Genomic DNA, 18,397 nt, shown 5'->3' with positions numbered 1-18,397 from the left:
TAATTAAAATTGGTATTTTGCTTATAAATTTGAGTACAGAGTTGTAATTTATGTTGTTCTATGTGTTTTCTTGCAAATAGCATCTAGGTTGTATATTTTTGAATAATTTTACATGCAAATATAGAGAACTCCTTCTTGAATATTACGTTGCAATGGAGGGATTTTTAAGTTGGTGATTTATGATTTCTTTTCATACAGTTTTCAGATTGACTTGTCTGCTCACTCATGGTATGGAGTGAGCAGTTACTCACTCACTACTATGAGCCAGTGATGACCCACTGAAGATAGTTTACTATTTTATTTGAAATGTTTGTTTGAAACGTTTTATTGGTTTGATTTCTCACTGCTGATAAATGAATTTGCTAATCAGTCTTGTAGATCTTTGTGTTGGGTCTGTGATTGGCTGTGAGTCCACCTCAAAACAACCCAGAACAACCAGGAATCATAAAATGGATGGATGGATGGATGATTTTTACCCTTTTTATATGAATTGTACATGCAGAATAAATATTTCAAACACTGAACAATATTGAACATTATAGAAATCTTTTCTGTGTAAATTTGTGACCTTGGGAAAAAATTGTGTGGACAATGTGTAGGTCAATGAAATTATGCAAAACAAATTACTTCCTCTCTATACTCTAGAAAATAAAACAATATTGCTACCATAAATAAATAACAAAACCTGATTAGATAAGACAAATATCTGGCGCTTGGTGAAATTAGCAAAAAGGATCAGTCTAAAATTGTACAGAGTTGTTCTCCATCAACAAATAAATATTTGTATTCCATGTTTTTGATCCTTGCATAAGAAAATCATCTAACCTCAAGTTGTCATAGCAATGATGATGGGAGGTATTTTAATGATAGAGGTCTGATAGAGGCCTATAATACTGTAAGAGGGAGTGGGGACCAGAGCATTAATTAAATGATGCCTCGATTAATTGTTATTTTGTTAACTTTTTGCCATTTAACAAAATGTGTTTGGATTATTGGGACTGAAACAACAAATAAGGACAGGGAAATGAGACTGAGATTTCAAGATTAGATACAGAATCATTGTACAGACTGAATAATGAAAAAGGCAGTGAGAATTCTAGTTGACATCAAAAAGAGACATTTAAAGATTTGACCGAGTTATTTATACTATCATTCTCACTGGCTCAGAGAACAATCCAGAAAACAATCATTTTTAATAGCCAGTTTTTTCAACAAATTTTATTGTTATTTTTATTTACTATATTTTTATCTTTTTTCATCTGCACTGTGCGCATGCTCTTTTTCCTAAACGATATAGGAATACAACATAAAACAAATATCCTTGACATAGGCTACGTCAAAAAACGAACTAAAATGACAGTGTGTAAAAAATGAGAGACCCAACCTACTAAATCGGCATAAATAGGCAGTTTCATGTTGTTGGAAATTTCATTAATTGCTACGTCATCATCTTCATAATTATCATAAATCATAGTCATAACAACAAGAACATTGACGTGAGAATTACAGTAAAAAGTGCACCATCATATTTAACTTAAAAACTATACAGCTGCCAAAGATGAAACTGTTAATGATAAAGTTCTAACAATATAGAAATGTTTCACGATACTTGTTCCACAAAAAAAGGAAGCTACCCTTTAATCTTCTTTCTTTTACCTTGTTCGTGAGGGCTCGGGGTGGGAGTTACATATTTGACAAGTTCGAATGATAAGTGCCATCCAATTAAGTCGATTTACAGCTTTATAGCTTTTTTTTTTTTTTTTTTTGCTTTTTGCTTTATAGTTCTTTCCTGCGGTTTTGACTGTCATCAGACCTTCAGTCCTTCCAACTCGTCGCTCTTACAATTCTGGAAACTCATCTGACGAATCACGTGGAGAACAGGTAGTTTATTGGCCTCGTTAAAGTTAAAATAGTCCACTGATCCAACTTCAACCAGCACCTTTGTTGGCCATTTAGATTAACCAAACCCGATCCCTCAAAATTCTCTGCCTCTCTCTTTACATTTGTTTGTGTGTTTTCTCACAGCAGTCCTCACTGACGGAGCCCTGAGACCCCGCCGTACCCGACCCAGTGCCTGCCACTCCATCCCCTTCTCCACTGCCTCCACCGCTACCACCACCGGCCTCTCGCAGTTCCTTCTCCCTCCTCTCCCGTTCCACCGCCTCCTGTTCACTCTTGCTACTGGGGAACTTGTCCTTGTTGTTCTCCTTTTTCCACTTCATCCTGCGGTTCTGGAACCAGATCTTAACCTGCCGCTCTGTCAACGCTAATGCGTGCGACACCTCGATTCGGCGTTTCCTGGTTAGGTAGGGGTTGAACAGGAACTCTTTCTCCAGCTCCAGAGTCTGGTAGCGACTGTAGGTCTGCCGACCTCTTCTTCTGCCAGCAGCTACTGGGGAAAGGTGAGAGAGAAAGATGAAAGAAGACATGTAGAGAAGAATTAATAAAAACAATAATAATAGGAACCCTGCATTCGTCTCACTTTTTAATTTGATATAGTAAACAGCATTTTTAAGGAATCGTCGTTTTCTTATATCGACTCTGACAGGTCTATTGTGTGGTCAATGGAATATGTCTCTAACGTTCTAGGGGGAGAAAGAACATTTTGGACAAGTTTGTGATGGTTTTGTTGTGCAGCTTCTCTCAGAGACAATCGACTTTCGTCCAACTGAAAGTCTTAAAACATGTTTAAAAAAAAAAGAAAAAAGAAAGCACTTCTAATTTACTGAAGCAGTCCGTCACACTTGTATAAATTTCTGATTCAGACAAAGAATCAAATGAATGTAGCTTTATCTGTTAAAAAGATTTGAAAACAGGTGCATGGGCTCACACACACATACACATACAACACGCATTTGGGCATGCAGACAAAATGACATCCAAAGTAAACAAAACTGAAAATTAAGGTATCTTTTAACGATCCACGTGTAATTAAAATTGTGGAAAGGAATAAAGGATTAAAACAAAACTTTGTTTTTACATTTTCCAAAACCACCAGAAGCATAAATAACTGCTAAGAGACAATATATAACATTTATTTTCCTTCATCACCACAGACTGGAAGATATGACAAGTCATTTCTGAAGCTGAGATAATATATTTATGACATTATCTGACAGAAAAAAAGCGATGGAGTATTAAAAGAATAACATATTTTACTAGAAAAGCTTTAAAGTAAAAAAGGTCTTTTTAACCGTCACTATTTCATATTTTGTCAAACGCGGTGCCTATAAAATGGCAGCATTCAAATATTTGAGGACAAATAAGGATTGCATTTATCTTTGCGAATCGTTAAACTATAATATCAGTGGAGTTCCATGTTATATGGAGTATGTCTATGAACCTGTGCAGACAACGCGCTGTCACAACGTTTCTGGATGAGCTTTCAAAACGAAACTCTGACTTTGAAACTAAAAACAGCGTTCTATTAAGTAAACTTCATTTAGTCCAAGTGATCATATCAAGCTTGCAGTTAAATAGCAAAATAAGATTTATAATACACCCGCAATTAATCAAATCCTCCTTTGAATCTTCAGAGAGCTCTTCATTCTAAATAATTCGGGACGTCTCTGCAGTGTGTCCATCTGGAGTAACAGAACTGCTTTTTGCAGAAGAGCCACGAGTTTAAATAAAGATGCCTTTGTCAACGTGCGCGGACTTGTAGGTGATGTAAAGGTTCTGTTTTTGCTCTAACGGCGCTGCTTGGTTTCAGTGGGTACAAAAGAAAAGCAAAAGCTCTTTCCAACCACAAAATAACGGGAATGGAAAACCCTATTAGTTTCTAACACCGACAGGTATGAATGCTTCTTTGAGATGAGCATTAATGGGAACATGTATCCTCCATCCACATATCAAACAGCAGACTTCTACAAATCTGTACAAATCTGTATTGTCACATTAAATTGCGTCTAAACTTTATTTCAAAGTCTGCAAACATTTAATCTGTAGTTAAATATGTTGATAATAAAAAGGCCAGATGAGTTAGAGCTAAAATGAATGACTCAACCAACTTCATTTACGACGTTACGAACTTTACCTTGTACCACTTAAAAACGAACATACGAGCAAGCGATAATATATATATATATATATATATATATATATATATATATATATATATATATATATATATATATATATATATATATATATATATATAATTTGGGGCCAAGTGACTATCTCCCTAGTTGTAAGCTATATAAAGCCTTGGCTTGGGCGTGCTCGAACACATTTCCTTCTATTGGAGGCTGGCTGGAGGTGTAGCAGAGGCCCAATGCCATTTTATAACATTGATCGTGAAATGCGCACCGTTTGGCGAAGAGAGGTTTTCACAGAAATGCAGTGTATCTGTGGAGTTTCAATTCATCCTCCCCTATGCTCCACACGAGCGAATTGTTACTGATTGTTCTGTGACAATCGTTACCCTCGACATCATGCCAGAAATGAAACTGCTGTTCTGCAGAATATTGCTGTGACTTTTTATTATCGTGATAAGGAGAAACTCTGTAAGACGGCACGCATTTAATACCTACAGTCATTAGTCATTAATATTTCGTATTTATGGCTCAGACATGGAGGAAGTTGTCACAACCAGAGAAGCAAAGAAAGACAACTTCCATCAGAGCAAAAATATATAAGTTATGAGACTTGGGGGTAAAGAAGCACCACCCACAATAACGAGAAGAAAAAAACAGAAATTCCAAATGAAAAATAAATGAGTAAGTATCCACGAAAATCAGAAAATGTAACTTTTGATCCTCATAGATGACGAAGACAAGAAAGCAAGTAGAAAAACTAAAAATACTTTTCACGTCTGAGGACACGCTTTAAACCCCAGCCAAGACACGAATAACAAAGTACCGGACTCTCACACATGCACACATACACACGGGCGCGAGCTCACGCAAACACACACACACACACACACACACACACACACACACACACACACACACACACACACACACACACACACAAGCGGCGAAGCCTAAGAAATATGAGTTCAAACAAAACAGACTCCTGTAGATTAAACTATTCAATGCTTACTTTTCTCATTCCCATTTTGGCGGTCGCCCCAAAATCCCCAAAACATATATATATATATATATATATATATATATATATATATATATATATATATATATATATATATATATATATATATATATATATATATATATATATATATATATATATATATATATATATATATATATATATATATATATATATATATATATATATATGTAGTCCACTACATGTATATCTGGTATCTAAGTGAGGGTAACGGTAGTGAGGGTAGAGCGGTGCTGCTGCTCTACAATCTTGTGTATCTATTCTCTTATTTTCTATCTGTTCTAGAGCTTACGTCTAGTCGGAATGTTTGTGTAGCCGAAGTCAATTGCGCGTGAAAATTTTACCTTTTCTTTCGACGCAGATATATTTAGTGCATATTTTATTATGTTGTCTAATCACATTTGCCCTGGAATATTGTATCCCTGTTTACAAGGGAATTAAAGGAGTGAGACGAGAAACCCAGAAGTGCTTTATAAATAAGCACTTCTGATTAAAGTAAAAAGAAAGCCATAAATATGAAGACAAGGCTATTGTAGCGGCACTGCCGTTTTCTCACCTTGTGGTCTCATCCAGGGAAACAGTTGTGTCGGCGAAGGGCTCTGCTCGGTTCCCTCCGTGTCCTCGTTGCCCAGTCCGGTCGCGCCACCCAGCTTGCAGTCGCTGTACTGGACCAAGTCGGTGTCTTGGGTTCCAAAAATCGTCTGTCGTTGCAGTGCGTCATATCCATAAAAGTTCCCCGGCTCGCCGTGACATGTGACCGCGCACGGACTCTGCTGGTAGGGGTTGCTTGGGAGCGAGGAGGCGCTGTGGTGGTAGAAGTCCTGGATCTGCGGAGTATGCTGGAAGGTAGCGCCGGATCCCGGTCCATAGACCACCGTGGGCCGGCTGCCGGCCAGGTCCTGTGCGAAACCACACTCATAGTAGTTTGGCCGTAACGAATCTCCACTTTTATATTTCGAGAAGAGCGAGTTTACAAAATATGAACTCATCTTTCGTGTAATGGATATTCTTAAACGTGCGTTTGGTTCAGCACAGTCAAAGTGGACTTTCTGGTGTGTGTTTTTCTTTCTCTTTTTATTGTTTCCCCCTGCTTCTGTGCGGTGCTGAGAGGCAGTAACACGCCGACAACACACTCATACACACACATACACACACACACAGACCAAGATGGGGGAAAGAGAATCGGGTCCGCCGCCGGGGCTGTTCAGCTTTCCCTCACAGCCACAACACACTAGCTGGTTGCAGTGTGAGTAACGGCGACAAGAAGCTGCCAGAGCAGGGATGGCAAGGAAAAAGGCAAAGCAACTGCAACAACAGTACAACAATCAGCACGGTTCCATTGGAAATCCGGCGGAGAAAGAGAAAAAGAAGAACAAAGACAAGAAGAAGCAGCAGAGAAGAAAGACTCCTGCGCATCACAATCACAATTCCAGTGGAATCGCTGGAACCGGGAGCCTGTCGCGCTCTCACCCAGCTTTCCGTGATTTACTCCTTTGCAAATGACTTGTTTCATATTTTCTCTCTCTCTCTTGCTCTCTCTCACTCTTTCTCTCTCTCTCTCTCTCTCTCTCTCTCTCTCTCTCTCTCTCTAGCTCCCTCTCCTGCACGTTCTTTCCTCAGCCATGGCATCCGTGTGTGTGTGTGTGTGTGTGTGTGTGTGTGTGTGTGTGTGTGTGTCATTTCTAATTTGCGTCTATTAACAATTCTCCATCTTTTAGGCAAATGTAGAGAAGACCCAAACTTGACATTGAACCCTTTTACTCTAAAGTCCTTCGCCGAATCAGCGCCTTTTTAAATCATTTAACTGGAGGAACTTGACTCTTAATACAGAGGTTGGCAGAGAAAGACAATTAGTCAGAGGAGCTGCCGGCGTCGAGCAGGGAGCGAACAGTGACATAAAGGAGAATTCTCCCGCTCTGCGTATCATCAAATGTACACTTCAAACTAACTAGAGAAGAATAGTTGTGAGTGTGGATGGGTGGATAGAGGTGGAGGTTTATGTACTGGTCAGTTACAGTCGCTCTTTCTTATGTATCTCGCTGAATTGTGTAACGTTACTGGGAGGCCGAACATGTCGGAACGGCCTACAGAGAGGAGAATTGAGCCAGAGCAGAGAGAAAAAGAGTCGCGCTTCCTAATTGGTTGCAGCTTTTACAAGATCTTGCCTATAAATGTAATGGACGTTTTAGAGTCAGCTGTGGGAGCTTTCTTTGCTTTCCCTTTTCATGACCGCTGCTACTGGTGAAGAAAATAAACGAGCTTCGAAGCGTCTCTCTGAAGATCGGAGAAACTACTTTTAGAAATATGATCTCCATAAACATGTGAGAAGGGCCGGGGAGGATAATAGTCTTGGACAAAGTGGTTGTAAACGCTTTAACAAACTATAAAATAGTGTAAAGCGGGGTGACACTGTGTTTACCTCGCTCCAATAGAGAAACTAAATTGGGAGGGAAGGGGATTAAGACGCGCCCTTTAGACACCCGGAGCCTGTAAACGCCTTGTGGCGTTTTCTTCTCACACCAACTCATCCACCTCCACCTCCACCCCCATCTCTAAATATGATTAGAGCTAGAGACGGAATATCTTATGAAAATGTAAATGTAAAACAAAACAAAAGCCCTCTTTCACCTGAACCCTTCCGTACACACGCACACACACACACAAACATCCCCCCCCCCCCCACACACACACACAGCCAAGCCCACGACGTGAAATAACTTTATTATTAATAAATATATTTTTAATACTCTTTTAAGATGTCACAAACAATGTTTCTGTATCGTGGCTGTTTTTTTCTCATTCTTTGAATATGAATTTGGTTTTATCTCCAGCTTGTTTTTTTTTTTTGGTTTTGTTTTTTTGCTCGTTTCATCAAAAGCAAATGTCATTGCACCATGTTTCAATTATTTACTTCTTACAACACTTAGACTGGAGAACACAAATGAGGCCAGCATTTGCGAGAAGTACAGACTTTGTTGCAATTCATCAGCTGAAGTAATTTTCGCAGTAAGTTTTCAATTTATTGCCGAGAATATGATCTTATTGGAACTCCTCCGCGCCGTGTTTTACTAGTGCAATAAAGGATTGGCTTGAAAAATCTGTTGTCTGTATAATGAGATGGGGGCTTGGTGCACAACATAGTTACTTTACCTCATACAGAGATTACCTGACTATTGTCCTTACCAATTTCCCTTATCTTTGTGAGACCATTAACACAGAATGTCCGGGTTTTTTTTTTGCCGATACCCAACAAACGGCTACATTTTAGAAGTCAGTCAATTTATGCGTCTGCGTTTGAATCAACAAAGCGACATTTCGCTTTTCAAGTTGCTAATCTCTCCACTGGGTGAAGCCTAAATAAAAAGCTCGATACATTTTACTGAATATAAAAAAGCTTCTGTGCTGCGCATCTTCCTATTGTGTTGTTGTTGTTTTTTTTTATGTTTGTTTGTTTTTCTGTACAAACCAGTCCACAGGGGCACGCATGGTGAACACGTCCAAATCAGGAAGGTGCATTAAGTCTTTGTATGTTCATTTTCTAACTTAAAATTCCACATAGGCTGAGGATCCCGGTTACATGTGGATTATTATCTGAGGCCTCAATTTTTTTTAAACTCTCCACAGGTTGAAACGACATGGGACTGCTTCCGGTTCCTGAGAAGCAAAATTGTAATATAAACGCTGACGAGCTCACAGCGTCTGCTGAAGTAACATTAAGTAAACTTTGTCACAATGAAAATAAAATCAGACTGAGTTCTTCCCGTTTGTAAGAGAGATCCTACAAGCATAACTCAGGGCGGAAGTTAACATGGAAATCAACAACTACTTTATCAGTGGAGCAAGATCCCCACCAAGCGGCCGAACGTAGCAATGACATAAAGAGGATAAACCGCCATGTGGCTCTGTGCTGCTACTAAGTCCTAATATAGGTGGCACATCAACTGGTTTCTACACGGGACAGACTCAGGCAACCGGAGAGTATAAAAATAAAAATGCTAAATTAAAGTAAGAAAGAATAGATGTGATAGGCCTAAATGTAATTCTATGAGCAATAGAAGACGTTGTGAAATCGAATTGTTTAATGCCATATCATCAGAAATCTTACATTTGCTGCTGGTCATTTACAAAGCAGAGGCACCGGATAGAAAGCCATAAGGATAAATCATAAATCTTAACAATAAGATTTACAAATGTAAATAAATTACAAAAACTAGGTATAGATGAAATAGTAAAAACAGATCTCACATCACCCCAAAAAACTAAACTCTAAATCTTTATAAAAGATATAAACAGGAATCAGCCTGTCAGAATGTCAGTTATATCAGAAAAACAATACTAGATATGTGTTTGGGGCCGGTGTGTGTGTGTGTGTGTGTGTGTGTGTGTGTGTGTGTGTGTGTGTGTGTGTGTGTGTGTGTGCGTGTGTGTGTGTGTGTGTGAAATGTGAAATTAAAGGCAGTAATTCTGAAGAGAATACAGCACGTACCTTTGCTTTAACTTCAATGGAAACACCCAGCTACACAATCTCTGCAACGACAAACACAAGAACACACTCACTCACTCACACGCACACATGCACGTCACATATCGAGTTGGGAGTGAAAACGGGTTGCACATATTGAAAAGTCTCAAATTCTGTAAGTCAATGTTTTTATCAAAACCCTACAAATGAATGCATTATAATCACAGCATAATAGGTAAGATGATGCACTGACAGCCGGGTTCTCTATTTTTGTCAGTAAATTCAGTGAATGAGAGCAGCCCGATCCAACTGTCCATTAAAAGCCGGATAAGAAGCTTCGGACCAAGTCCGGCCTGAACGAGCAGCGCTTCCTTTGGCTGCAAAAATCACGTGTTTGGATGTGGAAATTAATGGCGCCTGCTGTTAGTATGCAAGAGAGGGAGACAAAAGGCGGTCGAGAGAGGAGAAAACACACACACACCCACACACACACACACACAAACAGAAAGAGAGAGAGGGATAGAGAGAGCACCCCGTACCCTGGTGGACAACTAAAACCACCAAAAGAGGAGGAAATGAAGGAAGGATGCTTCTCCTGCTCTCCCGCTGCTGCAGCAGGGCTCATTTTTTCCTCTCTCATCACACATAAATTTGTGGCCTACTTCCCTGAATGTCCAGGGTTTTCCATTCCGGCAGCATTATGTTTATTCTTCTCATTTTGTCATTGATTCTGTCCTGTGACGCTCTGTCAACCGGTGGGAGCTTGAGAGAACAGGGGTTTTCTGAAACTTTTCTGTTTCTTTTATCTATGGAGGTTTTCTCGCCTCACCCCTTTATTCCTCACGGCGTGTTTGTTTTACAGCCGTTTAGTTCTTAACCTTCAGAAATTTATACGCTATAAACTTTTATTGCCGTCATATTCTTTTATTGCGCCTCTCTGCGAGCGGAATCCCCTCTCTCCCTCTCTCCCCTTGCCTTCTTTTCCTTCTTCCTCTTTGCTGTTTTTTACGACACCCGGCAGTGCCTTCTTCTCCAAAGCATCCGCACCGGGATTCTGCTTCCCTCTGCACAACATAGCCTCCGTGTTTTTTAACCGTGGGCCGTGGGACGCGTGGAAGAGGCAGCACTTCCTGCGTCTGTCACTCTGTTTCTCTTTGTGGAATAGTGAAAGGAAGTGTGCACGACAGCTGACGCATAAAGAAACAGTGGAGGCGAAGGATAAGGGAAAGCTGCCAAGCCTTAAGTGGCCCGAAGGGAAAAATCCTATCAATGTTTTTTCAAATTTTTTAATCATATGCAACTCAAATATGAGAAATGAAACAAGTACCGCCGTCCTAATTAAGGCGCCGGCTTTTACAAGATGTATTTGCAGGAATATTTTTTACCATAACGCCTATAGATCATCTGGATTTCCACTGCAGCAGATCTCAAATGGCATTTTTTTATTTTTTAACACGACACTATTTATTTATGTTCTTATTATTCATGTTTTCTGCAATGGACCATCAAGATATCTATTAAAAACAGCGGCTCCAAGTTTAAAAATAAAAACAATTGGAAATATAGAGCAAAACATAATTTAGTCTCATATTTGGCTTCATGTTAGTGTGAGATTTTCCAAATATTATTCACAACTACCGTGATTAATTCACGAAATATGCTTTCTGTTACGAGGCATGCTGCGAAGGTACCTGCTGCATTTAGCAAACATTCAGCCCCAAATGAAAATGTGTTTCAAATGTAACGTTTTATTATTTATTTTATTTTATTTTAATTGTTTTTATTATTGTGACAGCTGTCATATTAAAGCTATGCTTCTAATATTTTGACCCAACAAATACTTCGGTTGTTACCTTCAGTCTTCCGACCCGGTCAGAAGCAGCAGGAACGTTTACACAAGCTGGAAGCATATCTGCCTCTCATGCCATTAACAGGATTCCTCTGTGCGGGTTGAACATGTGCGGCGCAGCCACTGCAGTTGGAGCCGGGCACACTGATTAAGTATGTACAAAAACGAAAAAACATGGACAACTTTTGCTTTCAACTCAGTTTCTGCATATAGAGAACTCCTTCAGATCCAGGGGGTACGAGGCGCATGTCGTGGCTGTGGATCTAAACTTTACAATGGAAATTCATTTGTAGACAGAGAAAATATAAGGACGTCGAATTGAGAAACATCTCGTTGCTATGTCTGCCAGGAAATTATAGAGAATATCTTTTCAAATTTACTTAGACCCCATTGTCAGTTTAAACCCTAAAGCTTATTTAACTTCCTCTAAATCACAGCAGAGAGGGTTTCCTCTTGGTCAATGATTCAAAAGAACGGGACTGGAGGCAGAGATCCGCATGGTGTTCATGTGAGAAGTGTTTGGTGACAAATAAGACAGTAACATCACTACATCAATAGCAAACTAACATCAGATTAACCAGTTGGATCATTGACATTTTCTTCAGAGTTACGTTTGAAATCAGGTGTAATTTATTTAGGAAAACAAGATTGAATTCGTTTACATGGTATGAAATATTTCATTTTATGGAGTTTAATTTGAGGCATTTCAGTGAACACCATGTTATGTTTTCCTTGGCAAAATCCATCACTGATTTGAAACTTAAGACTGATCAAAATTCTATTTCATGAATACGTCCAGAATATCTGAAAACAAAACATTCTGCATGTGACAGCCGCTGTTTTCTGTCTCACTATAGGCTGATTGTAAAACAGATTCCACTTCTTCCTGAAAGTCATTCTGAAAACAAAGGCGTGATCTCATTAATGAAAGCATGAAACACAAAGAGTTACACTTTACTAAAAGCAATTATTCAACACAGAGTGCTGACTAACTCTCTACCAGGACGGATAATTGAACTGCTTTTCATATTGTTCTTAATAGAAGATTTTGTAATTGTTATTAAATACATAACAACTTATTATCATCTTTAAACCAGTAGAGCTATTCTTGATCCTTTTGAATTACTTATGCACTTTTTAAAGTTAAACATTACATTGACACATTATTAAGGGTTCATTTCACCACATTTAGAAAATAAACAATTAATACATATTTCTTAGAATGTCTCCATATGCAACCATTACTCTGTTCTTCTTCCTTTTATTTCTAAATAATAATATCAAACATACAAAGAAAAATATTGTACTGATTAAAATTTTCTTATATTAAACACGAAATGTAGTTTATTATTATTATTATTGGACCACAAAAATTAAATACCCTATGTCTTAAATAGGGTATTCCATTTTATGCATCGGTAAATTATAGGAAGACAATTCAGATTGAGATTTTAATTCAGTCAAATTCAATACTTGAATGACCATTCCTTTAGCAATTGGAACATTCTTGAGAAGAAAACTTTTTCTTTGAAATCAGTTGCATTGACTCTGGACTTCCCATTCTGTTCTGACTTCCATGAACAGTAGACAGCGTCATTTTCTTTGGACAGAAAATCTCCAGCAGAACTAACCTCATTAAAGGTGGCCACCAGGAAAGGGATTAGAGAAGATATGAGACAGACTCATAAAAGCACCAGGTTAGGGCTGGATTCAGTCAGACTACTTTTTGTGACTGTGCAGATTATTTAATGATACTTAGCTTCACTTGTCCATGAAGCCTGATGACACCAGTCAAGCTGCAAACACAGAAATATGGAAGCCAGGTAGCAATTAATTTAGAATTTCTAATTTTAGAAAAGACATTATGTTTGAATAACTTTCATTTGTTTTTGGTTTTTTCATTCTGTGGGGAAATTTCAAGATATTGTTGACCAGAGAAAGCCATTGAAGTACACTAAAAAGAGACCAATGTGATCTCTGAGTAAAACAGCAAAACACAGAGGAGTAGAACACATTTATTATCTATCTATCTATCTATCTATCTATCTATCTATCTATCTATCTATCTATCTATCTATCTATCTATCTATCTATCTATCTATCTATCTATCTATCTATCTATCTATCTATCTATCTATCTATCTATCTATCTATCTATCGATCTATCGATCTATCTATCTATCTATCTATCTATCTATCTATCTATCTATCTATCTATCTATCTATCTATCTATCTATCTATCTATCTATCTATCTATCTATCTATCTATCTATCTATCTATCTATCTATCTATCTATCTATCTATCTATCTATCTATCCGTCTGTTGATAGATAGAAGTAGCAATGCAAGTTCAGTCCATCAGACTGCCATTACCATGTTGTTTAGTTTTTAGTCTAATATTTAGTGTGTCAGATGCTGTGTTAATTTTATGCCATGTAGAATTAACACTTTTTAAAAATGGCAAGTTTTCTCTGGTCAGTGACCAGAATATTTCCTCCAAATTCTTCGGCTCTTCAAAAAAAATCTGGTTAGTGTTAAACAGGCTTCTGTTCTTTCTTATCTAGTTCTCATTCTCAAACCATGAAGTCTGATCTCTACTGCTGCAAGTGACATACTTCAGATGTACTTGAGCATTTTTCTTTCTTTTTTGGATAGTGAACTCTTGAAATAACTTTGCTGGGGTTAGCAAGAAAAGATTCACCATGCTTCCTTTTTTTTCTTTTCTTTTTTCAGATAATGGCTCTGCCGCTGGTCCCAAAAGATTTGGAAAGGTTTTCACCAAGATGTCCATTATTTGTTTTCTCATCTGTTCTAAAATCTATTTGCACTAAACTATGACCTGTTCAGTCTTGAAATATTTTAGCTTACATTATGTTTTCAGAAAGGTCCTCCTTAATTTATTGTTTTGTTGTTAAAAAAAAGATTAGTGACAGTTAATTCGTAATTTAACATTGGGCAGTTCTATCTCTTTGGTCCACATTGGTTACAAAAGGTTTATTATTTGTTTCCTTTTTTAGGCTGAATTTGGTTTGAAAGGGACATTTTGAGGACAAATGCAAACATAGATCTATAAACTATGTGAACTCTCTTTGACCTATAATGAAAGGGAAGTAAGATGGAGATTTGGATGAGCCAGCATGTGTTTAAAATATGTGTCTCTTTAGTTGTACACTGAAGCCTAAATGAAGAGGGTGTCTGTTGGCTGCAACACCAAAAGACCATCATAAACCAATAAACACCCCCCCACACACACAGAGAGTTGGGGGAGAAGGCATGCAGCTTTTGTCTCTCCATGGGAGAGCAGGCCTTGGATGGAGGAAGGTTTACAGCTGGGGAACAGGGCTTGTAAATTTCATGAATCTCTAAGCCTGCTAGCTACTTTAGAGTACTATATCATATTTCATAGACTGCAGTCATGGAACTTGTAATCTAAAGTAAAGTTGATCAAATATAGGTGTTTGCATGTTAAAATAATTTTAGATATTGCAGAAAAATGCAGAGAAAACTGCATCCAAATATTTACCCCTTTTATAAACAGCTTATTGTATTGATGCTGCAAATCATCAGCAGCACAGAAGGAAGGTTCCAGATTTGCTGGTGACGTTTTGAGACTGAACTGCAGTAAAAAACTGGCCTACATATATTTATACATGTGACCAAGTCCGACTTACCAAGAGCAGAGTAGAATTACTGACAAAGCAGATCGGTTCATAAGATCGGGCACAACACATAAATAAGGTGCTGAAGTTTAACGTTTTGTCAAACTTAAATAAATGGTAAATGCTTTTGAACTTTTATCAAGACTTGATGGATTTCTGTAGCCAGTACAGTTTAAGAGTTAAAAGTACCAGGTAAACTTAAATATCTGGTGGGCTATCAGTTAGGTGAGAAACTGATCCAAAGAAGAAATTCTTCTGTGTTGTAATGTCAGAAATGTTGGAAGAAGGCATATTATTCTCACCTAACTGGTTGTCTGTAGCTCCTGTCCTTCTTCCATGCTTCCAAGTAGCAACTGGTAAAGCTACAATATGGGTAAAGTTTAGACCACAGTCTTAGTGGCAGTGTGATACACTCATGTAAGTTTTCAAATTAAGAATTTCTCTGTGTGTATGTGGTTATTAAAACACCTCCCATCTTTTTAAGATAATCGAAATGTCAGAGTAAAAATTACAAATAAAACTGAAGAACAATACTTTTCAGTTTTGGATAGCACCACTCAGTAAATCCAGTAATCATATTTAATACAACCAAATGAGAATAACTGTTCATACACATCAATGCAAAACTGTGTTCTTTTATGCCTTCATATTAAACATGAGGCACCACATGATAATTTGTTGAAATTGTCCGAGAGCTTCAAAGTGGTTCAGTTGTTAACAAGTTTGCCTTTCAGCAAGAAGGTTCCAGTGAATGAGTTCAGATCTTTCTACATGGAACTTTCAAGTCATTTCAGTTCTTGTAGGGGTTTTCTCCAGGTGCTCTGGCCTCATAACTACATCCAAACTGTGCATGCTATTAGGTCATTCTGAATTACTCCTAGGGTTGACTGCAATGTTGTTTGTCTCAGTGTTGCCCTGTGATGGATTGGCGACTCATCCAAGGTGTACCCTGTCCATTGACCACTGTGGTTTGGAACATTCAGCGCCCCCCCAAGCCCTCCTCTATGGGTATATAGAGAAAACAGATAGCTGTGTTTACGTATATTATCTCCGAGGGAATTTACATACACTTTGCAGACACTATTGTTTATGTGACCTGCTAATTTGTAAGTGCTAAACTATTGAACTGTTTTGGCAAGCCAAGCAGAAAAAATAATCAAGACTGCAGAGTTTGAGTTGACATCCTGCCAGCACTCAGTTACTGCTTGAACTCAAAAAAATTACTATTTTCATTTAACCTGAACATTTTTAGCAACAACCACAACTGATTGTGATATTAAAAACACTTTTGGGTAGTTTCTGTTTGCTCTCACTTTAGAGGTCCATTGAGTAGTAAGATAAGTTTTTGTTATTGCTAACATATGTTCTGTATATTGTTGAAAAAAACTGGGTCCTGTGTTTTCAAAATTGTGCTTAAGCAATAAAAAACAACAACAACAAAAAAAAAACATGTGTAAGATAAGCAAAGACATGTCTTACTGAGTCAAACAATGAGACCACATGATGGATGTACAGAATGTTTAGACAACAAAACAGAGTTTTAATCAGAAATTTTAAGTTTTGACTGAATTGTTGCAAATTGAAAACATTCTGAAGTATTGTGGTAATTGTTTGAAGTGTGCTGAAGAACTAGCCGATGTTTTCTAAATTGTGCTTAAATGATATTAAAAAAAAACTGCAACTACACCTATAAAAAAATCTGGAAACATAAAAATGTAAAGAGAAGTAATAACAGCCTGGAAATTCTAATCATACTGTGGATCAGCGACATTCTGTATAAAGACAAACAGGAACCACAATGGCATTGCAAACTCCTAATGGATGCATGATGAGGCCCCCAGTGAATGCATTTGTCAACTATTTGTGTGTATGTGTGTATGTGTGTGTATGTAGAGGGAATTATGATTTCTTTTGGTGTTGCAGCCAGACTGACGCCCTTTTCCTTTAAGCGCCAGTGTACAGCAGTAGAGACCCGACTGAGGAGACATATTTGAACCACATGGTTTACTCATCCAAATCTTTCTCAACATCTCATTCTGTTCTGTATCCATCTTTTGAGTTTTTTTCAAAGGGTGAAAATATAAGAGAGGTTCCCATTCCTGTCTCATCCAAGTTTCACGCTGAAAAAAAATATTTTAAACAAATTAATTGCCTTTGCTCTCTTTCTCTGTATAAAAAAACCAAACAAACACAAAAAACCTGAAAATAAAAAATTACAAAAAGAAGCAGAAACCAAAACAGTCAGACTGGCATAGGGTCTTAAATTTAATATGAATCTATGATGAGCAGTGACAGTGCTCAAAGCATGAGATACAATGCAAAGAGAAGAGGGGAGGAAAACATACAAGAAGAAAAGAAAACTGAAGTAGAAGTTTGTTCTCATAAAGATTCTTACTGTGACCACATGGTTTACATTATATGGATTAATTTCAAGGTCACTAGCCAGATTAATTCACAGCAAATCTCAATATACTCATTTAGTCAGGAGAGCAAAAACTAAGACAGTAAACAACACAATGTCTATAAAGTTTAAGAAACCACAGTAAAACAATGAGCGTTTAAATCAATTTGGCTTTGCATTACTTCATCTTTATCATATCTTTTCCTCTCCTCTTTTCCAAAACACCAACAGTCTAACTCATTACTGATCACTATCAAATAAATTCACAAGAAAAGACTCATCAGACTGACACCAAACTATATAATTCAGACAGCACAACATGGACAACAAAATAATAATCCATAGTACAGCAAAATAATGTGTTTCAAAAAAAATTATATTCAACATATTTGACTTATTTCATCATGAAACACAAGGTTACTTGCTTTGTGTACAATAAATTAGAAATGTTTCATGTTAAGACATTTTAATTATTTTTCTAGCAATATTTCCAGCAAGCAATGCCTTTAGATAGATTTACCACACAACAAAATAACCTGTTCAAAATGACTTGAGGCATGCACAAACCATGTAAACATTTTCTCTCATAAACGGAGGGTGTAATGCTGCTCATTTTAAAATTTGTAGCTCTTGTCTGGATAGGACCATTCTAGTTGACCAGGTTACACTCCTCCACACTCACACACATCTACATACCATCCATCCATCCATCCATTTTCTGTTCACACTTGTCCCTAATGGGGTCGGGAGGGTTGCTGGTGCCTATCTCCAGCTACTTTCCGGGCGAGAGGCGGTGTACACCCTGGACAGGTCGCCAGACTGTCACAGGGCACATCTACATACACTCACCCAAACTCACCTGTTCATGCCCCAGCCCTGTGTACACACCTGCGCTCACACCATCACTCACCTACATCCACTTGCTGACACTCAACTCACCACCCTGTA

General features: G+C 37.9%; 1 protein-coding gene across 2 annotated transcripts; it reads right to left on the bottom strand.

Moving 5' to 3' along the window:
- Positions 1 to 635: 635 nt before the first annotated feature.
- On the bottom strand, positions 636 to 6,613 carry hoxb8a (homeobox B8a). 2 transcript variants are annotated; one of them, XM_044099034.1, is made up of 2 exons: positions 5,633 to 6,613; positions 636 to 2,389 (listed from the first exon to the last, which is right to left on the bottom strand). In XM_044099034.1, exons 1-2 carry the CDS (start codon positions 6,063 to 6,065, stop codon positions 1,998 to 2,000), a joined length of 825 nt encoding a protein of 274 aa, XP_043954969.1. In that variant the 5' UTR covers positions 6,066 to 6,613; the 3' UTR covers positions 636 to 1,997. The 2 variants fall into 2 exon arrangements, with proteins under 2 accessions (XP_043954969.1, XP_043954968.1); XM_044099033.1 differs by having other exon boundaries at positions 636 to 2,392; positions 5,633 to 6,599.
- Between the last annotated feature and the right edge of the window lie 11,784 nt (positions 6,614 to 18,397).

Source organism: Gambusia affinis, linkage group LG19 (genome assembly GCF_019740435.1).
Source record: "Gambusia affinis linkage group LG19, SWU_Gaff_1.0, whole genome shotgun sequence".
NCBI lineage: Eukaryota > Metazoa > Chordata > Actinopteri > Cyprinodontiformes > Poeciliidae > Gambusia > Gambusia affinis.
This window is presented reverse-complemented; position numbering and strand designations above follow the sequence as displayed.

Bases quoted from the DNA above. Each gene is read 5' to 3' on its own strand.
- hoxb8a (XM_044099033.1), bottom strand. From the start codon at position 6,065: ATGAGTTCATATTTTGTAAACTCGCTCTTCTCGAAATATAAAAGTGGA. The intron at 2,393-5,632 runs GTGAGAAAACGG...ACCTTTCCCCAG, and splicing joins TCCCTGGATGAGACCACAAG to TAGCTGCTGGCAGAAGAAGA.